Below are 25,083 nucleotides of genomic sequence, written 5' to 3' on the forward strand. Positions count from 1 at the left end.
GTACAAATTTCGACCTATGTGTACGACTGCTCAATTGGATGGAGAGATACTTATTTCGATCTTTCCTGTCACAGGGATTTCATATGATGGATAGTTGTTGTTAAAAACATATAGTTGCCTTCCGGTATTCTCATCAACTTCGTACCATATACTATTAAGTTAAATAATGACCAACCCTCTCAATTTTCGATGCAGATCGGAAATCACTTGCATGCTGCTGTCTGAACTTCTCTCTATTTGGGGAATATGTTGCTTCTTATAGCCAAATACATTCATTGGCATTTTTATTCTTTTGGGATATTTTTATCATTTTAATATATTATAATTTTTACTAATTCTTAAAATATTAAATATGTTTTATCATAAGCTATGTCGACATTGGTCTCATTTTAAAGAGTACGTTGAGACGAAGCGAATAAGAAAACCTCACCATTCTACGTTGTATAATTTTCGAGATATGAGTATATTAATAATTTGCAAGTGAACACTAGGTCAAGAAAACTATAAGACAAAATCTATTACTAATTATCTTTCTTTATTACACGCAAAGGAACAGATAACAATCTTTATTCCAAGTTGAATCTGTTTAGCGTGTCATGTCACGAACTGTCATCGATCCCCTCTTCGCACACCACATATGTCAGAGTTACACGCTAATATTGATTTCTCTTCGCACAACGTGACCTCGCTATTCATTCATTTATTCAGCTTTTATGTCTCTGATTTTTTAGAAGGAGAAAAAAAAGAGAGGGAGAGGAAGGGGTTAACATTCCCCCCAAGACAATATTTATTAACATAATTTTCCCTAACTGGCCAATATCTTCGCCTTGCAATAAATCATGTAAACTTAAGCAACCTGCACAAACAAAAAAACATGCTTCCCTCTGGAACCTTTGGCTTTTCCGAACAACACTGTTTTGCAAATCAATAATATTTCTAACACGGCATGGCCTTTTTCTTCCTACATACACCTGCATATTACAGAGCCTCCGAAGAGAGAAAGGTTATTTTTTACACAGTATTGTCATCTAGTAGCAAATAATTGTACTTGGAGAAACATGAAAACAGAATAGAAGCATGCGTGTGCGTGTGTGTATATATGTAAGCGCTCGCCATGTAGTTGCAATAGAGAGTACTAATATAGTTTTCATAACTGAGAATGCGTAACTTTCTCCGAGCTAGTAACATTTAGCAATGCCTCAATGTTTGTACATACACTTGAATATTACACTTTTCTAGAAGAGGGAGAGGGGGTTACTAACAAATAGAAGTAAGTATGTGTAAGTGCTCGCCATCTAGTTGCAAAAAGTACTTGTCAGACACAAGTTTCATTACCTAATGTTTTATAACATGATCAAGCAGTAACGGGATTTAGCTGAAGACTATAATAGAGAGTAGGGGTAAAAAGACAGTTCTGCACCAGAAAGTGACGCGTTTTTTGCAACCTTAACGGAAAATATCGTAAGGCAAACGTGAAAGTGGCGCGCTCGCAGTGTTGCCAGCCCACCCCAAAAAATTTCACCATGTGATATTGTACAGGCGAAGATAACCTACAAATAAGAGTTGGCAACACTGACTATCAGCGTCTTGGAAAACGTCTTAAGACAAATATCTTAATCTTTAAGAAAGTCGACTTCCGGTTTGTCAATTCTGGCTTCAAGAGGCTAATCCACAAATAGGATTTGACGGCGTAATATTTTGTAGCCTTCTAAGATGATAAGTATGCAATAAGATGAAGAAGAGTTGGTGACTGGCAATAGTGGTGGTGGTGCAGTGTTAATATCCCCCTCCTCTATTTTTTCTAGCATACTGATCTATTGCAAGAGTAGTACAGTGTGCCCGGTTGAACGCCATCAAGTGAGGTTCAGTGTTGCCAACCCACCCCAAGAAAATTTCACCATGTGATATTTTACAGGCGAAGATAACCTACCAATGGGAGTTGGCAACACTGACTAGTTGCTTCTCAGCGACTTGGAAAACGTCTTAAGACAAATATCTTAATCTTTAGGAAAGTCAACTTCCGGTTTGGAAATTCCGGCCTGTCAAGAAAATTTTCTGGAGACAAATATCTTAAGACGTTTTCCAAGACATTGATTTTCTTGGCTCCTAATTGAGCTAGGATGACGATTTTAGGTTTGTTGGATAGGATTCGACGAGAACTATTCGACTGTTAAATGAAATCGATTCTACCCCCTCCCACTCTGTATTTTCTAGCATACTGATCTATTGCGTGCTAACCAAATCTCTTTTGAAGCAGGGGGGCTCGTGTAACGCTACGTATGTATGTATGTAATGCGATTTGTGGGAAGAGGGGGAAGAGGGGTCCAAAATTTTGAACTTACGGCTGGAAAATGTTTCTATAAAATAACCATGCCTATGAACCTGTTTGGCTTCAGGAAGCAAGCTATGGAAGTGCCCGTCCAGCCCACGTCGTCGTCGAACTTCAACGAACTCCTGCCTTCCATGCTATCTAAACTTAACGGTCTGTTAATTATACACTTGAATTGCATCCTGACCCAGTACGACGAAGATATGGGCAAAACTTTATATGTATTCAACAACAACTTGAATTATTACCGGTTCCCCATTTCCGGCAAACTTAAGTTCGACATGAATCCCGAGAACGAAAGGGAGGCCAAGGTTATCTCAGGCAAGAACATCTATCGCATCAAGCACGATAGGATGGACAGTACCACTACGTACGATGTATCTGCTGGCGATCGCCTATACGTGAAGCTCTTGGACGACTACGATAAACTCATCCGTCTTTTCATAGAAATGAAAATCACCTACCCTATAATAAATAACCACAGTAGCAACAATGCCTAACGACATTTTCGCTCACACCAAGCGCGACGATCACGGCGACGACGTTCTCATGCTCGACGTCAGGGTCAATAAGTTGCGAAGCGACCTGCAGGCCCTGCAGTCCACGCTCAACTCCAGCCTCCAGTCAGAGATAGCTAGCCTGCAGTCTCAGTGCCTGGACCCCGTACTCAAAATCGATGCCGAACTAAAATCGCTGCTGCAAAAGTACACCGACCTCGCGTCAATAGACAACTTCGACAACTTGGCGCTGAGCGTAGGCAAGCTGCAGAACGAACTTGTGAAGCTGCAGCAAGGGCAAACTTCTGACGTGGAACAGCTGAAGCGACACTTGCAGGACCAAACGAGCACCATCCAGACTGAACTGCAAAACATTTTCCAGAGTATAAAAACTCAAGATGACTACGATCGCGTGAACGCCAGTATTGCCAAATTGCACGAACAGTTTCAATCGTTCGAAATTCATACGTTGGAAAGCATCTAGGCTGAGCTTCAAACGGACGCTTTGCATGCAGCCATGAACGAAGTCAAAACTAAACTCCAAACGCTACAAGACTTTATCGACAATCTACCTTCGTCGAGCGAGCTGAACGCCATTGCCCGTAGTGTTGCCAACATAAAACTCCAACTTGAGACCTACGAAGATATCGGGAAGCTGCAAGCTACCACAGCCCATATTGAGGATGCTCTCGCCGTTATGAAAAATGATCTGGCAAACGTACACGAAGCACTGGAATCCAAACTGCCTGGCATCAGGGATACTCTGGCCAGCGTCCAACGGCAGATCACCAAGCTGGAAAATCTAAACACCGAATCAGAGTTGTCGCATTTTCATCACTTTTCATCGACGACATACAGGCTAATTTGGAAACTTTGCAACAATCCACCACCACCCAGGACGACATAACACAATTACAAGAAGGCATACGCGCTGCTGCTGCTGCCTCGCAGTTGGACGCGATGAAAAAAGCTTTGGAGTCGCTCGAAAACACGGTGGACACCCTGCCTACCTCGCAGGAACTGAAAAGCGTGAAGAGGGCTCTCAACCGAATACTCAAATCCGACAACATCAAAAACATCCAAACCGAAATTGAATTGCTTCGGGAGTATGTTGCAACCTTGCCTACCATCCAGAACATAAGCTACATGCCTTGTTTGCGGAAATTAGAACCCAGGTCCACGACCTCGCAACCCAGAGCTCAAAGTTGACACTCGTGGAAAGTCTGCAGCAGATTATCGCCAATGTGAAAGAACAAATTGGCAGCATCGAGGCGAGCCAGGAATCGGCCATAGCCAATTTCAGTACCCCACTACACGACTTAACGAAAAATTCAAGAGGCTAATTGTCGATGTGAAGATCAAGCCCGATTACGACACTGTTGTCCGTGCTATCGAGGAACACCTGGAATCGGTGAACGGTAGATTGGAGGATGTGGAGAGCGAGGTTCGAACCAATGTAAACACTCTGAACGCCAGCATCTACAATCTCAATCCCCCTTGTCATCAAACTGTACAGCATTCCAAACAGGGAATTTTCCTCGCTCTTCCATCCTGGTGCCAAACTCTACATGCTGACTCCTGCCAAAGCCTATCACCAGTTTTTCATCGCTGGCACACTTCAGTTCGTCAAGGTTTCATACTGGTCTTTGCCTCACGCAACCCACTACCCAACCATGACCGTGAAGAACATCAGTGACGAGCCTAAAATAAGAGGAGTGGAGTTGGTCGATTTTACCCACCCCGAAACTCGCGAGACTGCCTATGCCGAAGATGACACTCAAATTATCGACATAGAAGTAGCTGATAAGCTGTACATAGAAAACCGGGCATTGTCTGCAGCCAGAAATCCCATCCAAGCTCTATTCTTATTTTCGCGCAATGTCTAGGCAGGCTATTGTGAACGAGCTGCACAAACCTGCACGGCGAAACTACAAACGACTGGCGGTAGTGACCAAAGGCATAGACGACTTGTGGGAAGCTGACCTTGTGGAAATGAGCTGTGGCAATCTAAAAAATTTACATAGAATCAACAAGAGATACAAGTATCTTCTCACCGATATATATACATTTTCAAAATTTACCCCTCAAGGCAAAAACAGGAACCTGCGTAGTGGAAGCATTCAAAACTATTTTCGATGAAAGTGGCAGGCGACCTCGATTTCTTCACACAGACAACGGAAAAGAATTCTACAACTCTGTCTTTCGGCAATTTATTCAAAAACGAAATATTTAACATTACCCCACCTTTAGTCACATCAAAGCCAGCATAGTGGAACGTTTCAACCGCACTATGAAAACACGGATGTAGAAACAGTTCACGCTCCAGGGGAATTACAAGTGGCTCGACATGCTTCCGGAACTTGTTAACAGCTATAATCACAGTTTGCATCGCACGATAAACATGGAACCGGCTGACGTCACCAAATCTGACGAGCGACGTTTAATTTCTACGTGTTATTGCCCAAAGTACAAATTTACAAGCAAGAAACCGAAATTCAAAATTGGAGATCAGGTGAGAATCAGTAAAGTTAAGCGTGCATTCGAAAAGGGCTTCACAAAAAATTGGAGTACGGAACTTTTCACCGTAGTTCGAGTCTTACCCGGAAACCGTCACACGTATATAATAAAAGATAATCGCGACGAAATTCTGAAAGGAAGATTTTACGAAGAGGATCCTTCTAAAACAAAATACCCTGACACGTATCTTTTTGAAAAAGCATTACGTAGAAAAGGTGACAAACTGTTGGTGAAATGGCTGGGACTCGAGGAAAAAAGTTGGATAGACGCAAACCAGGTGATTGTGTAACGGGTGCTTGGGATGTGGTACGGCGACTGCCAGATTTTCCATCGGAACGTCAGGATAGGAAAAATGGCGAGCTTCTACCCGACAACATTCGCTGCCTTATTGTTGGGCCTTCTGGATGTGGAAAAACAACGTTACTTATTGATAATTGTCTTCTTGCACCCAACTGGTTAAACTGGAAGAACAGGCACCTGTATGTTTTCTCCAAAAGTTTGGAGCAATCGAAGTATCGCCAGCTGTCGAAACTGTACGAGGGACTATGCATAGCTATATTTTCTTCTGAAGTGATACCACTAGACTGCTGTTTCGAAAATTCGGTGGTGGTTTTTGACGATGTGATTCTGGAAAACCAGAACGAAATTCGCAATTATTTTACTCAGGGTTGGCACAGAGGCATTGACTGCTTCTATCTTGCTCAGACTTTTTCCAAAATCCCCAAGCAGCTACCCCGAGACAATGCTAATATTATTTGTTTGTTTCGTCAAGACTACATCAATTTAAAACACGCTTACGATGATTATGTAGGTGGGGACATAAACTACAATCAGTTTTCCAAATTTTGATCTTCATGCTGGAACCAAGATGATTTCGGATTTGCCACAATAGACATGACGAGGAAACCCAATAACGGAAAATACAGAAACAAAATTAATAATTTTCTTAACGTTTCAACGTTACAAGACCTATCATAAAAAACTACATACAAAAAAAAATGAAATGCAAACTTGCAGACGGCAACCTGAAGCTGCGTAGCTACCTGGCAAAACGGTTTAAGGGTTGGAAAGCCGAGAATCGTGGAATTTACGAAGAGAAAAAGCGTCAGGACCAACCTATCATCGATGCCATCAGTGGACTTGGTAAAGAAATCAAAGATGTCACCGAGAAAATCAAAGGATTAATCAACGAGCTTGTGCCACTTACTGCTCAAAAATATACCATACCCACACCGATAACCAGCATTCACACTACTCCGTTCGAACTCGCACCGGCTCCGAGACGTCAGGCCCTAGGCAGTACCTCTTCGGACAAGCTAGTCGAGCTAGGTCCGTTGGCGAGGGATTACCTAAGCACCGGGAAATTCGAAAGAGACGAGGTATTCGGATTGTACCAGGCCATGGAACATAACGAGGGTGTGGTTTGAAAGATTGGAAAATCGAAAATCACGTTCGAGGGTGACGACGTGAAAATCAATTTGGGCGAGAAGAACAGCTGGACTAGGTATCCCGGCACGGTGGGACTGTGGGAACTTATCACCAAAAAGCAACCTTAAGATTATACAGACGAGGACTACCAAAGTTATACAGAAATTTTGATCATGACGGACGCACTGTACCAAAACAACGATGCGACACAGAATCGCGTGAAATCTAGCAGTGGAGAAAAGTACAGGAACCTCATGAAGCCAATATGGACCCAGCTGAAGACTGGCAGCGGTGTCAAACTCTACAATACCCTACCTAAAGAGTTTGTTTGGGTGGACGACGTGAGGAAGTTTGTAGATCGATTTCTGGTTATCGCAGGCGAAGAGAATGCAGGCAATCGCAACTTCCACAACGAGAAGGTGGGCATCAAGGACATGATTAGCACCAAGCTTAGCAACTTTATTGTCAACGACAGCAAAGGTATAGGTTACCTCATCAAAATCATGAACACCCTGCCTCCCAAATTCTGGAATGTAACCAAGTGTCGAGGTCTCGTGAACGATAATATCAACAAGCTACCCTTCGAGATGCACCTGCCAGGTTACCAGTACTGCGGTCCGGGTACCAAACTCGAACAGCGACTGGAAAAAGGAGACAAGGGTGTGAACCCACTGGATGCTGTATGCAAGGACCACGACATTGCTTACAATACTCAGACAGATCTTGACGTACGTCACGATGCCGACAGGAAGTTGGAGCATGCAACTTTCGGGAGACTCGTCAGGAGAGATGCCTCGCTAGGTGAACGGGTTGCTGCATTGGGTACGACCATCGCCATGAACACAAAACGAAAATTAGGGTGGGGATTGTAAATAAATAACACCCTGTAAAAAATAAAGCGACTTGTATAACCAACCTATCAAGGGGCAAAGCCTTACCTTTTTCACGATATATATAAATAACATACTATCACCATGAAGCCCAAAGGCGTCGTTTACCAAATACCCTTCGCAAACCTCAAGTCTCTCGGAGCTCTTGATGGATTGCTTATAAAAAAGCAGCGCGAGAAGAAACATTCCTGCTTGGCAAAAGGTCATGGAATGAAATTGCTGCTTAGCATTCCTCAGTTGAGGAGGTTACAAGGTTCGCGAAAGCGGCAGCAGAAGACTGGAGGTTTCATATTCAGCATCCAGGCTATCTTGGCAGCATTAGGCGCTGTAGGCAGCTTGGCAGGAGGCAGTGCCGCCATTGCCAAAACCGTCATCGACGCAAAAAAGAACAAGGCCGAGCTGGAAGAGCAGAAACGCCACAACCTGGTTATGGAGAAAAAGGGGAAAGGTGTGACCAAAAAGCGAAAGAACAACCTCGAAGCTTTGAAAAAGTTAAAAAAAAGAATAGCCCCTGTCCAACTTCGATATTGAATCTCTGATCGAATCGTTGGGGGTCAAGCACTTCAGGGGCGTTTTCATGTCTGATTCTCTACCTTCTGTTGTGAAGAAAAAAGAGTGTTGCGTGGTTAACCTGGACAGTTACGAAAATCCAGGTACACATTGGATATGCTACCTCAAAACCAACAACAAGAACAAAGCATTTGTATCGATTCATTCGGAGGCACGCCACCTGCTGGGTTGGTAAAGTATCTTAGTGTCCCCAACCTCTACTACAATGACGAACGCATCCAGGGTTTCGGCGATGTAAACTGTGGCCATCTCTGCGTTTCCATGCATGTCTTCCTCTCGCCATTAAATAACCCAACAATCGAGGATTTCCAGAAAGCATTGTGGCACCTAAAGCACTATGGGAGTATTCCATCTCACAAGCGAGACTTCGCTTCTGAAACTCACATTGCATGACGATATCATCTATCCTAAATTTATTGCTCTTCGTGCATTCTACAGCATGTACCTGATACCTAATGTGACGGTACACAACAATACCATCAAAATTGGCAGCGAAAAAATCAGCATCATACCTGGCCAGTACAACCTGTCTACCTTGCAGGCTCAGTTACCAAGAAGTGTACTGCTTTCGCACAATTCTGTAACTCACAGGGTGGAACTGGTGTCTGGCACGGAAACCGTAGACCTAGGTACCATCGGAGAGCTTTTGGGATTCAACAACACAAAGCTCGAACCTGGCATCAAGCATATTGGTGCTAACATTCCTAAATTTCTAGCCTTCGAGACTCTGAATGTATATTGCAATGTGGCAGAAGGTATGATCACCAAATCCTCGGACGGCAACCCAGGGAGTCACAAGCAAACAGGTATTATCGCTACGTTCAAACCAAACTCTGAGTTCATTGAGCCAATTATCTACACACCCTCCCCACCGATATACTTTCCTGTATCTCGTAATCGCATAGACAACACAGAATTGGCAATTAGCAACGAGAAGGGAGAGGTGGTTGATTTTGCAGGAGCCACGACCACTGCCGTCGTGGAGATTAACATATAATAAATAACCATCATGGAGCAAATCGAAAGTTACGAGTTGTAGTCTTTCCCTCCCAATCGTCGCACGTTTGCCAACCTCAACGAAGCGAATCGGGAGATAGAATACAACGTGGACGTCGGGGATGGATTCATTCACCCTCACAGAGCTGATTTGTATATCAAGTTTGTTGTGAAGAGAGACAACGGCGAAGCATTCCTTGCCAATGCAAATTTAAGACTCGTAGATAATTTTGTGCCGTACCTGTTCTCGAAGGTGGAAGTTAGAAAGCATGGCACTGTCATCGATAGGTTTGACTACCCCGGGATTACCTCTACAGCTGTGGGAACACTGAAACTCTCCAAGACCGATGCAGCATACTACCAGGCAGGGGGATTCGAAGCAGGTACAAAAATCAAAACTCAAAGTCCCACAGTACTGTTTCCCATGCGCCTGCTTCCTGGCTTCTTCTCCGACTACACAGAGATTATGTGGAAGGGTGGTTTGCGCGTCACTTTTCGCAGAAGCGCCAACGACAACAATGCGCTGATGCGTTACAGCACCTTGAGTGCAGACGGTTCAGCACTTCCCAACACACTACCCGATCCTGCCAAGTTCATGATCCAGTCCATGGAGCTGCGCATGCCCGTAGTGGAATACGAAACTAACTACGCTCTAAAGTACAAAGCAGACATTTTGAAGAATCCCCAAGTACCCATCCAATTTTACGGTTACCAGTGCGTTCAGAAACCTGCTTCCGGCAACCATTTTGAATTTGACGTGACCACACAGTTTAACAGCATCCGGTACGATATGTCAGAGTTTGTGGTCGTGCTCTTCCAGACGGGAGAAGGCAACAACCAAGAAAAAGATTCGAGCCATTTCGACAATTGAAAGATCAAGAACATCTACCTCAAAAATGGCAGGAACGAGATATTCCCGCGTGAGAACCACAACCAGAACATTGCAAACGACGACTACCTGAAACTGTACGAGGCATACACAGCTTACAAGAGGGTGACCTCCGGCAATGTAGACGTGTACTACAACCCCAATGAGTTCATAGCTCGCAGACCCATGTTCGTCATTAACACATCTAAGAGAAAGCAGGTGGTTGTTAACGATCGCACCAACATCAAGATTGTCTGTGAGTTCCACGATGCCTTGCCTGCGGACACACTGTGCACCGTCATCCTTATTGCGGAGAAAACTTTTGTGTATGATGTCAAGAATGAAAGAGTGACCGAACAGTTTTAAATATGCACAGGAAATAACAAGAAATAAAAAAAGCCATGCTTGAGCGCGCAAGGGGGACTTCCCCTTTTGGCTCTGCACATGCCCCAAATTTTCGTCCCGTCGGACACGGCGGAAGTTAGTTCCGTTAAAAAATATACATACTATATATTTGCAGACATTGTTAATTTTTTGTATTCTTTTGTGTAGGTCAACAAAAAATTCTGTTGATTGAATATATAGTATGTATTACAAAAAAAAAACCTGTGAAATTAATATTTTGAAAAAATATCCCACCTCCACCCCCTCCTTTTTGCATTCGAGGGCAATTTTTTTTTTATTTTGAGCACACAGAGCAAGTTTTACCTGTTTTCAGGCGATAGTGACCCCACGGCAGGGTATGAATCCCACATTCGAGAATACATCTCTTGTCGTCTCGTACATCCAGAGAAAACTTCCTGACGGAGTTGGTTGTAAATATATGTTTAACACTCTGGATGCGATACTCTTTTCGCAGAATCGGTTTTTTGGTTTCGAGGCACCCGACGTAGTCTTCAAACTTGAGTTTTCTCTAAACCACCTGCTTGCCTATGCCTTTAGCTTCTTTGGTCACAGAACTCTCAGCTTGAATTGCATATGCTTTGGCACGAAGACCAGCAAACTCTAATATAATATCACCATCTTTTTCATCCTTTAGTTTGCCAGGTACTTTTTTGTTTCGAGCCAGGATTCCATATCGATTTGGTTTGGTTGGGGATAGCTCGACGAGTCGAACAAGTTAACGAGAGCTGGAATAGTAGCGATATCTTTATATGCGTTAGCAGTTTGGGCGTGATATACCAGACTGTCCGTATCTGTGTAGAGAAGGTTGATGTTGGTACCATAGTGCAAGCGTAGTATATCATAATATATCTCGAACATTTGCAGCTTGCTTAACTCTAACACTGTGGCACCAACATAGACTGGTTTGTTGAGCTTTACCTCACCACGATTCATGTGTACCAAAGGAATCTGTTCGTTGTTGGTTGTTCGAAATTTAAACAGTGGGCTTGCAACAAGTTTGCGACAACGGTCGACGCTAGTAAGCAACCTTATGTCTTCACGATTTCGCGTGTTTTCCATTGTTTTACCAAATATTATATTATTCATGTCCTTAAAAAATTTGCGATCCAGTTCCGAGGTAGCAGCAGTACGATGTTTGGTATTGAGGTCGATGTATGGCTTCAACCAATTTGAATGGTTGAAAATGAGGACTCGGTGAATTGCTGTAATCGCGACCCCTCGTTGCATCAACCACCGAAGATTTCGGTAGTGCAACCCGTAACGCTTTTTCGGTTCGAAATCCATGATGAGTTTTTTCTGCTTCGACGCAGGTGGACACTTGAATTCCGATGCTGGTGGGAGGTCTGAGAACACATCATGCAGCTTCTCGGAAAACTCGAGGTCCACCTCGACAAAGAAGCCTCGTTCCGAGTCGTCGAAACCTTCTACGTCGAATTTAGAAGCATCAGTCCATTCAAATCCTCCAAATGGAAGTTTTTGCACCATAGAATGCCCGTAAAAATTATTAGCATCCGTGTACATGATGTAGCTGGATGGTTGAGAAGGGTCGTACCCGGTCGACATGTGTCGGTTGTTGGCGCGAGCGTACCGTTGTGACTCCTGGACCATGCCACCCCGAACAAGCTTTTCCACAAAAAGCATCATGTTCACATTGGAAATAAGCTCGAGCTTGACTTTTGTTAGAAGGAGCATGGCCGACTATGCCAGCCCGGGGAGACTATAGAAGTATGCAGGGTCCAGCTTGAAGATTTGCATTGCATTTGCGCGAAACGCTTGAAAGACGTCTGCGAGGAGTGTTACATCAAGTTTTAAGTAGACATCGTGGTATTCTACAAAATTTCGACAACCCAGCTTGAGCCACATGGACTGAGCATGCTGATATTCTTCATCGCTGATGCACGAACCACGCAGCCGGCAGTGAAACTTAGCCTGGGGAGGCAACGACTCCTCCTCGAACTTGGAAGGGTCGCTGACATACTCGTAGGGGTAGACCCCCTTACACCTGAAGAGACTAGCATCCAAGTTGAGGGAAATGGCTGAGGTAATAATTACTTGATTGTTGTTGAGCATCATAGCTAGAGCATCGAGGCCTGCCTGGAGAAACATCAGGGAATCGAGAAACCGAAGTTCTATGCCTTGCACTCATTTAGAGATAGCAATTTATGCTCCTCATTTTGTGCAACAATATTAATGCGCTCATCGTCGTATCCGAGATGCCTGATAAGGTGGTGAAAATCGTACCCGGAGTCGTTATGGAAGAATACGGGGACGAAGCGCGGGTCCTTAGCCTTCAGGTTTCACCCGTTACACCAAGAATCAATAAAGCTTCCGGCGAAGTGATCGTGGTGTCGAACTTTCCTTTTTTTTCCTACTATCAATAAATTTTTCGTTACAAACTGGACAGTGTGTAGCCTCTTCGTGTTTACGCTTTTCTTCGGGAGTTAAGTCTCGCATAGCTATAGGATCTAACAATACTTCTCGTATCTCGTTCACTTCTACAATCATCCTCTCCAGAAAATGTTTGGCTGCATCGGGACCGCGATATAGATATGGCTCAGGGGCAATTATTTGATTTCGTCGCACCACAACAATCTGCAATGATAATAGCAGGATTCTCTCCCATAGCACTATGCTCCCGAAATTGCTCCACAGTACCAGCCTCGGGTAAGACTGCAACCCCAGGCCTGTTGTCGTTACAATAGCGCATGTGGTGTGCAAGCTTCTAGGCAGCAACGTCAGGACGTTGAATATGTTGGTAATCTTGTGGTTTTTGATTATCAAACGTGGACAAGCAACTGAGACAGACTTCTATGCAACCATCATGCTTGCTTTTTTGACCTGAAACTAGCCGGGAGAGAGAGCGAATAAGCGTGTAATGATGGCAAGTCTCGTTCTTGATAAGTAACAAATTGATTTCTCGTACAGCTTCACCTTCCATGTTACTCACTCGAATAGGGTGTACAATATTTGTGTTCTTAGTAAGGCCGTAAACATTGATAGCTATTTGCAGGTTTAATAAATTGTGTACACAGGTCTCGAATTTGTTTATGTCCGACAACTGAACTGGGTAGGTAATCCCATCCATCGCATTTTCTAATTTTGATTCGTAGGTCATGTAGTGGGCAACCCGATGCGGATGATCTTTCCGGTGGATGCGATGCAGCGCTGCCAGAACCAACCAAAGAAAACATTTTGAATCGCTATTCTGGATGTTTCAAACAACCCTCTTGACTGCAATTATTGCCGGCAGTGGAACATAACTAGACCCAGACAATGGAACAAACTTGTTAAGACTCAATTTAAATTTATGCGGAGTACCACACAACGAACCACCCGAGCCTTCAGCCTGATGTTCTTCCTGTTTGGCAACCAGCTCCTCCAAGAATTTGTCGTAGATACTCTCGAGGTTGGCAACATCTGCCAAGTGCAATATTTTTGCCTTGGTATTATGGTGAAAGCTGTATTCCTCATCAGATGGGTTTTGTATTGGCATCCCAGTGATGCATAAAATTTAGCAGATTTTAAAGCCAGTACATCACTTAAGATAGAAATTATCTTGGGTCGCACACTCTCTAGGAAGCTACGTACATCGCATAAGCTATCTGAGGTAAAATCAAAATCGTCTAATATATGATCAAAAGCAAACCGGCTTGCTTTTGTTGCCGACTTGACGCGTTTGGCAGATGGTAATATGTTAAAAAAATCTGCATCAGCCTTCCTTTTGACCGAGGTCGATGGTTGCAGCACAGGGTCTCCAGTACCCTTGCAATTAGGCTTATGTTTTTTGACATGTGCAATTGTAAAGTGTTTGTTACACTTAGGACACAATTCGGTTGCTGTTAAATGCTTGCCAGGCACACAGGTACGACTATGTCGTGCATAATGATCACTGGAAATATTTTTGTTACATGTAATACAAATCTTCGTAGGACGCATATTTTTTGGGGGGGGTTTATTTATATATGTAGATATGCTGATGTATGTTTTTTTAGATGTCGAATCCACACGTACTGTTGTACAATTAGGTACAAAATGTTGTACAATTAGGTATAAAGTGCAGTACAATTAGGTACAGGGTGTTGTACAATTAGGTACTGAGTGTTGTACAAATAGATACACCAAAAAAAGCACTACAAAAAATAACTACTCTTCAATCAGTCTCACAAAAACTCAACTACACTGCACTGTGTATACAATTTTTAAAAATCAAACAGAAAATATCACCATGTAAGGCAAATCTACGAGGAACACTGTGACAGGACGTCCGTACCCTTCAAGCTGCTCTCGCAGACTGTGACTAACTGCTCTGGCCCCCCTTATATAACCTCGGTTTATTTATGACGTATTTTTCCTCCAATCAGAAGAGACCTCGTTAAGTATGACGTATTTTTCCGCTAATCAGAAGAGACCACGTTAGATATGAGTCATCATATTACGTCATAATTTGTTGCGCAATCAGAAGATATGAGTCATCACATTACGTAATAACTTGCGCAATCAGAAGATATGAGTCATTTTTTAACTAATCAGAAAACACAATATCAAAAGTATTCGCCTCTAGCTATCTCTGACTGGAGGCTGGAGTTGAGCGTGGACTGCAGGGCCTGCAGGTAGCTTAGCAACTTCTTGACCCTGACGTCGAGCATGAGTAGCTCGTCGCCGTGGTCGTCGCGCTTGGTGTGACCAAAAATATCGTTAGGCATTGCTGCCACTGTGGTTATTTATTATAGGGTAGGTGATTTTCATTTCTATGAAAAGAGGGATGAGTTTGTCGTAGTCGTCCAAGAGCTCCTCGTACAGGCGATCGCCAGCAGAGACATCGTATGTTGTGGTACTGTAAATTCTATCGTGCGTGATGCGATAGATGTTCTTGCCTGAGAAAACCTTGGCCTCCCCTTCGTTCTCGGGATTCATGTCGAACTTAAGTTTGCCGGAGATGAGGAACCGGTAATAATTCAAGTTGTTGTTGAACACATAGAAAGTTTTGCCCACATCTTCGTCGTACTGGGTCAGAATGCTATTCAAGTGTATAATTAACAGACCGTTAAGTTTAGATAGCATGGAAGGCAGGAGTTCGTTGAAGTTCGACGACGACGTGGGCTGGACGGGCACTTCCATAGCTTGCTTCCTGAAGCCAAACAGGTTCATAGGCATGGTTATTTTATAGAAACATTTTCCAGCCGAAAGTTCAAAATTTTGGACCCCTCTTCCCCCTCTTCCCACAAATCGCATTACATACATACATACGTAGCGTTACAAGAGCCCCCTGCGTCAAAAGAAGTTTGGTTAGCACGCAATAGACCAGTATGCTAGAAAATACAGAGGTGGAGGGGGTAGGATCGATTTCATTTACCAGTCGAATAGTTCTCGTCGAATCCTATCCAACAAACCTAAAATCGTCATCCTAGCTCCATTAGCAGCCAAGAAAATCAATGTCTTGGAAAACGTCTTAAGATATTTGTCTCAAGAAAATTTTCTGGACAGGCCGGAATTGACAAACCGGAAGTTGACTTTCTTAAAGATTAATATATTTGTCTTAAGACGTTTTCCAAGACGCTGATAGTCAGTGTTGCCAAATCTTATTTGTAGGTTATCTTCGCCTGTAAAAGATCACATGGTGATTTCTTTTGGTGTGGGCTGGCAACACTGCGAGCGCGCCACTTTCACGTTTGCCTTACGATATTTTCCGTTAAGGTTGCGAAAAACGCGCCACTTTCTGGCGCAGAACTGTCTTTTTACCCCTACTATAGAGCGCTCTTAAGTTGACGTAGCTAAGTTTGTGGCCCCCCAATACTAGAATATCTTAAACTTGTATATTTCTTGTACCGCCATGATGTTACTGATTAGTTATAAGCACAAACAGTGTGAATAACAATGTCATAACACTTGAAGGATTTGAGAATATGCAAGTACGGTATCTTCGGTTCAGATATAAATGGACCGAATTTATACTTGGGTATTTTGAAAAAATAATTAAAATTGACTCATGAGAGACAATTTTTTTTACAGTTAAGGAAGTAATGCAATTCGCTTTAGTTATTTGAAAAACTGAAAATTTTAAAAAATTGGGTGTTATAGAGGGAAATTATCTAAATCTTAGAATTTTATACAATAAAATTGATATTTAAGCTCTTGCGTAAAACAAATTTTCAGTTTTTTACACTTGGAAAATCAGCTAAAATCATGATTTTCAGTTAAATTACACTAAGAGATCTCACTATGAAATTGTTAGATCTGGGGGGTGGCCGCTTTTGCCCCGTTTCTAACTACTCTTCCGGTAGATTAAGCTAATTTATAGGTGTAGCAGAATGGTCTAATCATGCTACGAATTATAAAACCCTCGTACCATGATGATTACCATTCTTGAATATCTAGCTTGGGAATTTTACCCCCATTGTCATGTGACCACCACAGTTCATCTACTGCCGGGTTGTTAGTTTTGTTTGAGAATGATGCCAAGGTAGTTTTTAGGTATACAATGTACTACTAGTTATTTTTTAGATACTCTGCTTTCCTTAAAAACTTTATTTGTACTTTGACTATTTAGTATTAAGATAAATAAATATTATTTTTAATGTATCCTGTAGTATTGTTAGAACTGAGTTAAAAATTCAGATCAGACAGTAATATTGTGGTCTAGTAATAGCAACTAAAATTGTTCTGTGACTCTCTCATTCTTCACATCATATACAAAAGTCTTCTCTGTAGTAACAATAACACTACATAAAGCGTTGTCAGGCAGAGGCACATAACATTCACACACAATCTTGATATTAGTTCTATCATTGACTACCACTTGTTTTCTTTTTGATGCGTTAATAACCAACGTTGGTCTGTGTGACTTGAAGTCACTAGGAGTGTAGTATACATCTATGTTTCCTTCAGTTACTCTCTTGTAAGCAAAGTAAGCCTCATATAATTTAAGAAAGTCATCGTGTGCTAATCAAGATTATAATTTTCACGAGGAAAATCTCATTGCGTCCATATTTAAGATAAATATTTTTAATTTTGCAATCATCAAATTTCCTAGAATCTTTTTCTTGACTGTTCCCTCTCCCAGTCTGGAAAAACACAATTACAAAATCCGGCATATCATACTGTATACTACTGAATTCATTAGTGACTTCAAATTCATAACATCCACCAGACGCTACTTTTTGAACACACTGGTAAGTATAAAATCCAATAGGAACTTGTGTATTTTTTAGAATATTTGCTTTGTATTTTAGAGCATAATTAGTTTCATATTCTACTACTGGTATCTTCAGCTCCATGGTCTTTATGATACACTTGGCTGTCTCAGATAAGGTGTTGGGTAATTTTGTACGATCTGCATAATTTGGAAAATTTAGATGTTCCTATGGCAGTAGAAGTAATACCAGGATTGTCTACTCTATCTATCACAATACCATGTTTGTAATTTCTACTTGAGAGAACAAGTGTGGCACGAAATTATCACTAGTTTTGTATTTGCACCAGGGGGAAATGCTTCATTTTTTCAATTTTTTACTACATATTTTTAATACACAAGTCAGACTGTGAGGATGTACAAAACTGTCACCCACGTACACACGTCAGACTCAATTTCACGATTGGGTTAATTGAGATTAGCAAATGTACGACGATTGGGAGGAAACGATTGCAATTCATAACTTTCAACATGCTCCACGATAATGGTTATTTCACATATTAATTTCTAAGATTGCTGTTGTGGAGGCACCTGCAAAATCTACTACTTCTCCTTTTTCATTTGTTGCCACAAACTCTATGTGGTCTATACGGTTGTGAGATATTGGAAAATATATATGTGAGGAGGGTGTGTAGATGATAGGCTCCATGAAGTCAGAATTTAGCTTGAAAGTTGCTATTATTCCAGTCTTAGGAATAAGATACCTACTGTAGAAAGAACGTAGAGCTATGGATTTAGGATAAATAATAGCAATGTGTAAGCTAAGTTTTAGTATTGAAGTTTCACTAGTGAGATGGAATTCTCCCATGGTGCTTCAGGTGCCACAATGCCTTCTGGTGATAATTGATTGTTGGTTGATTTTTGAAACTATCTAAATTTACTACACCACAGTCTTCTTTATATGGTCCCTTAATATGTATTCAATCTGACATGAAAACACCTCTAAAGTGTTTAATTTTCAGTAACTTAATCATATTTTCAATATCAGAGTTGGATAATGGTTTAATAATTTATTACTTTCTCAAAGCATTAGTACCATTGCCTTTCTTCTCCATTGCCAGATTATGACGTTTTTTCTCATCTAGTTCAGCTTTTTCTTATTTGCATCAATTACTGTTTTTCCTATACTGCACTGCCCCTCCTAGACTCCCCACAGCACCTAGAGCTACAAAAATAGCTGGAATACTGAATATGAAACCAACTGTGTGTTTCTCTTTTTTTTTTTTGGAACTCTGCAATCTTTTCAACTGAGGTGTACTAATTGTTAATTTCATTCCATGACCCTTAACCAAACAATATTTTTTTCTTCTCCTGTTGTTTTTTAGTGAGGAGACTGTCTAAAGATCCTAGAGATTTTAGATCCCAATAAGGTACTTGGTATACAATACCTATAGGTTTCATCATAATGGTTATTTATATATATTATTTAGTATTATAGTCCCCACCCTAATTTTTGTTTTGTATTCATGACAATGGTTGTACCTAATGCTGCTATTTTTCATGTAATGAAGCATCTTTGCTGATTAGTATTGCAAATGCTACTTGTTCCAATTTTTGATCAGATTATGACGAACACTAAGATCATTGTGAGTATTGTCATAGTCTTTACATGCTGTATTCAAAGGATAAATTCCTCTGTGTCCTCTTTCTAGTCTCTGTTCTAGTTTAGTCCTTGGACCACAGTTTTGGTAACCAGGTAAGTGCATTTCGAAATGAAGTTTGTTAAAAATGCCATTTACTAAACCCTAACACTTCCAGAATTTGGGTGGTAGAGTATTTAAAATTTTAATTAAGTATCCTATGCCTTTACTGTCATTTACAATACAATTGGCTAGTTTAGCACTAATCATATCCGCAATGTATATTTCTTTCATTATAGAAATTATTATTGCCAGCATTTTCCTCTCCTGCTATGACCAGCAACCTATCTATGAGTTTGCTCACATTATCCACACACACAAACTCTTTTGGTAGAGTATTGTTGTGTTTAATGCCACTACTAGTTTGAGTTGGTTCCATATAGGTTTAATCAGATTTTTGTATTTGTCTCCACTGCTAGATTTAACTCTATTCTGACGAGAATCATTGTTTTAGTATAGAGCATCAGCCTGTATTAAAATTTCTGAGTAACTCTCGTAATCTTCATCTGAATAATTTCTAGGATGTCTCTTGGTGATGAGTTCCCACAGTCCCACAATGCCAGGATATTTAAACTAGTCATTTTCTCTACACAAATTGACTTTTACGTCATCTCCTTGAAATGTAACTCTAGATTTTCCAATTTGCCAGACAACACCGTCATTAGGCTCCATGGTTGGATATAATCCAAACACTTCATCTTTGTAAAATTTCCCAGTACTCAGGTAATCTCTTGCAAAGGACCTATATCATTTTTTTCTGAATTTCCTATGGCCTTAGTAGGTGGTTGTTGTAGTACTATAGGAGAACGAATAAAGGATAGTCGTGTAAGAGGAAAATCTGCATAATTTCTAGGAGCAAGAGGCACTATCTCATTGATAAGATTCTTATATTGTTCTGTGACACCCTTAATTTCTCTACCAAGACCACTGATAGCATCAATAATTGGTTGATCCTGACGCTTGTGTTGTTCATAGTATCCTCTATTCTCAGATTTCCAGCCTTCAAATTTTCTAGCCAGATAATCACATAAATTCAAATTGTCTTCAATTTTACGTTTTGTCTTTTTCTTTCATAGTTTATTTATAACGTCACAACGTATCTTATAATTAGTCAACATTTATAAAATTGTTAATTATATTTTCCATTGTTTGGTTTTTGAGTGATATCAATTGTGGCAAATCCAAAATCATCTTTGTTCCAGCAGGAAGAACAGAATTTTGAAAATTGACAGTAGTTTAAATCTCCTCCTACATAATAATTATATACATGTTTAAGATAAGTGTGGTCCTGACGAAACATACAAACTAGATTTGTATTATCAGGAAGTAACTGTTTGGGAATCTTAGAATAACTCTGAGCCATATAAAACAGTCTATACGTACTTCATTTTGATTTTCCTAAAATTACTTCATCAAAGACTAAAACTTAGTTTTCAAGACAATTGGCAAGTGGCTTTACTTCTGATCCAAAGATAGCTATGCCCAGTCCTTCATACAGTTTAATAAGCTGCTGGTGTTTGGGTTGCTCGAAATTTTAGAGAAAGCATACAAGTGTCTGTTCTTCCAGTCTAACCAATTGGGGGCAAGCAGAAAATGATCTACAATTAGTGTAGTTCTTCCACAAACAGATAGACCTACAATGAGACATCTGAGATAGTCAGGGAGCAGCTCACCATTATTCTATTTAGTTTCTAGTAAATCAGGCAATCGTCTTACTACATTCCACGCTGTTGTCAAGAATTATTTGGTCTGTGGTAATCCAATTTTTATCTGGAAGCCCAAGCCATTTCATTAATAACTTTTTTTCTACGTAATACTTTCTCAATAATATATGTATCTGGGTTAGGGTGAATCGAAAAAAAACATTTTTTCGAAATGTTAAGGTGGCTAGTGCGGAAAAGTGGCCATTTGTCACCAAAAACACATCTGATTTTTCAGATTTTTTGGAGGTCGTTTAGGTGGCGCGCATCGACCTTGAAGTTTTGATAGTGATTTGGTTATGCAACACGAACAACAATTTCACAAAAATGTCATTATTTGGCTATTTCATGTCTTTTTTCTGCATTATGGTCATGTATTGTTTTGTTTATGGCAAATATGTTACATTCGTGCCTTAGGGGTGGTTTCCTATGCTGTTTATGTATGCTTTTGGTCAAAAATTGTCAATTCGAGGCTAACAATTCCATTTTTTCTATTGATGGTTTTCAATTGGTTTCGACTTTGTGTTTTATTCGAAAGTTAACCAAGAATTCTTATTTCTGGGTTTTGGTCGGTTATTGAAGCCAGCAGGAGGTTTTCAGAATGCGTTTTGTTGAATGACCCTATCAATCTGATCTCTCAAGTGGTGTGGGAGAAATCGGGACAAGTGGATCAAATTCCAGAGGTGTCGGGCTCCGTCAGTTATCGATGGTTCCATATACACATACTACATAATGAAGGTACATAATGATCCCAAACCACACCGGTGCGTACACATACTACATAATGAAGGTGTACGCACTGGTGTGGTTGGCAAAGAATTAAGAAAGCAAGAGGATTGAAAAAAGGCAAAAGAATTCGCAGTTTTGTTTTGCCAACCATCAATTTTAATGAACACCAATACTATGACATGGTTGATTGGGCTCCGTTGACCAATAATATTACAAATGAAGAAGTAGATGACTACATTGAAAACAAAAAAAAATAGCGGAAACTCAAGACTTTCCCTGCCACACACAAGGAAAATTATCACAGAAGCTGCTTCTTCCGTTTTCGGCGCCAGCGTACGTGATGGCTACATCAAAGCGAAATTGCAATCTAGAGAACATATGCCGACATTTCGAACAAAAAGTGACTATAAAGTTCAAGGAGAAAACTAGAAGAAAATCTTGGCCTGCCCCTTAGTAAAATTATGTTTGCCAACATAATTTGGGTGGGTGGGTGAGTGGGTGGAGCTCGCAGTCCAGCCACCTCCTCGTGGTGAGCTCTGGGTTATTTTCAAAGCATAATAAGCTATGAAAATAAACGAAGCGCTGGACAGTAATTGAGGAACTGTTAGCAATTAGAAAGCCAAAATATTTTATTTAGTCTTTTATATCGGAAAACTTTCGAATAAAACACAAAGTCGAAACCAATTGGAAACCATCAATTGAAAAAATGGAATAGTTAGCCTCGAATTGACAATTTTTGACTCTTTTAGAGGAGGAAGAGTTTCATCAGTAAACTTAGTATGGTCAGTAACATATTCATCTGGATAGACCAATTTTTGTTTAATATGATCTATGTCTAAGCCAGGAAAAATATTAATTTTAATTTAGAACTGATCATCAGATAATTTGTTGGCACGAGCATCCAAGCCAGCAGAGAGAAATCTCATAGAGTCTAAGAATCTCATCTTAATAGTGCAACCACCAGCAAGCTTCAATCTTTTGCTACGACTGATATATCTCTCTTGATTTTCTGCTAGGACTTCTATATTTTCTGTATCATTACTGAGATGTTCAACCAAATGGTGGAAATCATAACCACTCCCATTATGGAAGAATATAGGGACAAATTTATGCAACACAACTATGTAACATAACTACAAACATCATGGAACTGATAAGGTGTAGTAGAAGAAATTTCAGTTTCAGGGTTTGAATACTTTGAATGGTTTGAGTAATGAATCAAAATCTACTGTTATTAAAACTGGATGATCCAACAGGGTCTTGTGTTGTTTGAATTCCTCAAATTCTCTTGGTTTTGGGCATAATCAAACGTACAGGTTTGTTCTCACCACAATATTGTTTGTGTTCTTCATGTTTCTGGATAGAATCATAGTTCTGATTATCAAATATGTACAAACACCTATGACAAATCTTGATTTTCTCATGATGCTTGACTTCTAACCAGACTTAACCAGATTAACAATTAGTCAGTAATAGTAATTTTTATCGTCTGAAATAAGTAACAAATTGATAACAATAGCATTATCATTATTAATATTACTTATTCTGAGATGATATCCAAAATTATTCTCCGTATAAGCATACACATTGATTGCCAAGAGTCCTTTACTCGTTTTTCAAATTTTGTTATCAGATATAGCAACAGGATATTGGATATTTGACATAATATGTTTATACTCTGTCTCATACTGTATATAATGATAAACTAGCCGTGGATTCCTATCAACCGGGTAAAGTTTTGCCAAGACACACCACAGAAAATACTTGTTGTCTTTATTTTTTATATTTACCACTGCTTTCTTGTTCTGAATATATATTTCTATTTTTTATTTTTTTTATTTAAAAAAAAAAGGTTTGTGATTTTTTAAAATTGTTTTTTATTTTTTTATATTTTTTATTTTCTTGTTATAATTTTTATTTTGGCCAGAAGTAGGTAAGGTCAGAAAATTCATGGTGAGAAGCATACTAAAATATATATAAATTCACTCTCAAACCACCAACAGTTGGGTCACGTGACACTGTGGATAGAATTCCCAAGCTAGATATTCAAGAATGTAAATCATCATTGTACGATGGAAGTGAAAAATTAAGTGAAGCCACATTAAACTGGAATGGAAGACTTAAGGTAAACAAGGAATAGAAAGGAGTGTTGGAGAAAGTTGAAAGAATGAGAAAAAGAAAGGTAAGAAGAAGAGGTATGAACAAGAAACTAAGAGAAGAGAAGATGACCAAGGGGGGAGGAATCTATCTACATCCAAAAAGAAAAGAGAGGTCAGGATTATGTAATAGCTGTTGCACTCTTCCTAATCTTCATCTTTTATCACCTGTCAGTGGATGGAGACCCATTAGTCAACTGTCAAGAGGTGATATGCATGTAAATTCCCTTAGAGAAATCGGCGAAGATAAGTACTGTAGTGTTTTGTGTGTCTAGGCACCCTGCTGTGTCTATAAATACTTCAGGATTGTGTATTTCACAATTTTAGTTTACTTGTCCTGCGGAAGACACTGATATAGTGGAGAAAAGTAACTTAAAATGCTTTTAATTTGTAATAAACTTCCATAGTCAGCAACATTATTGCATATAATATCGAATGAAGATTTAAGAGTTTCACTGCAGAGAGGGGGATTTTCTACACAGGCAGGCGCTATTTTGTTCACAGGGATATTTCTCGGGGATACAGGACATATTCTGAACTTGGGATGTTTGGTGTAAAAGAGGCGATATCTTCTAATTCGAAAAATTTAGGTTGAATAAATATAAATGGATATAATATTAGCAAAAAGTAACAATTAATAATATTCAAATTTTGAATTCATATCCAGATACAACAACTTTGCCTACCTATATAGTTTGGGTTTGAATTTTGCACAATACGGTAGGTATTTGAGATTTTTGATACTCATATCTCGTAGGGTCTTCTGGTTCTCGGCGTGGACAGCGTCTGCAGTGGCTGCAGTCCTAATTTCCATGTCACTCTGGGACACTTACTACCACAGCTCAGTGACTTACGAGATGGAGACTGACTACTTGGCATGGAACACAAATTTACCGGCATATACAATCTGTTCCACGGGAGTGGACTGGACAGCAATGTAAGTAAGCGTATAGTAACAGTAGACTCTCGTTCCAGGAAACTACAAACGTTACATCGTATCGGTAACGGATTCAGCTAGGATTTGATAGGCAGTATTTTGAATAGTTTTCATACCTTTTAATATAAAAGTTGAATTTATATTTATTGCTCAATTAGCCTAACTGTAAAATTGTTTTCATATATAAGTGTAGATATATGTGTGAGGGGGTGAGTGTGTGTGTGTGTGTGTG

General features: G+C 40.3%; 1 protein-coding gene across 1 annotated transcript in view; it reads left to right on the plus strand.

Moving 5' to 3' along the window:
- Nucleotides 1-25,083, plus strand: part of LOC145989176 (uncharacterized) — a 261,314-nt gene that overhangs the window by 148,518 nt on the left and 87,713 nt on the right. The window contains exon 6 of the mRNA XM_083124469.1: nt 24,672-24,851. Coding sequence (XP_082980595.1) covers nt 24,672-24,851 — 180 coding nt within the window. The remainder of the gene's footprint in view (nt 1-24,671; nt 24,852-25,083) is intronic.

The sequence above is a fragment of the Lepisma saccharinum genome, chromosome 6 (genome assembly GCF_977018435.1).
Source record: "Lepisma saccharinum chromosome 6, izLepSacc3.1, whole genome shotgun sequence".
In the NCBI taxonomy this organism is placed as follows: Eukaryota; Metazoa; Arthropoda; class Insecta; order Zygentoma; family Lepismatidae; genus Lepisma; species Lepisma saccharinum.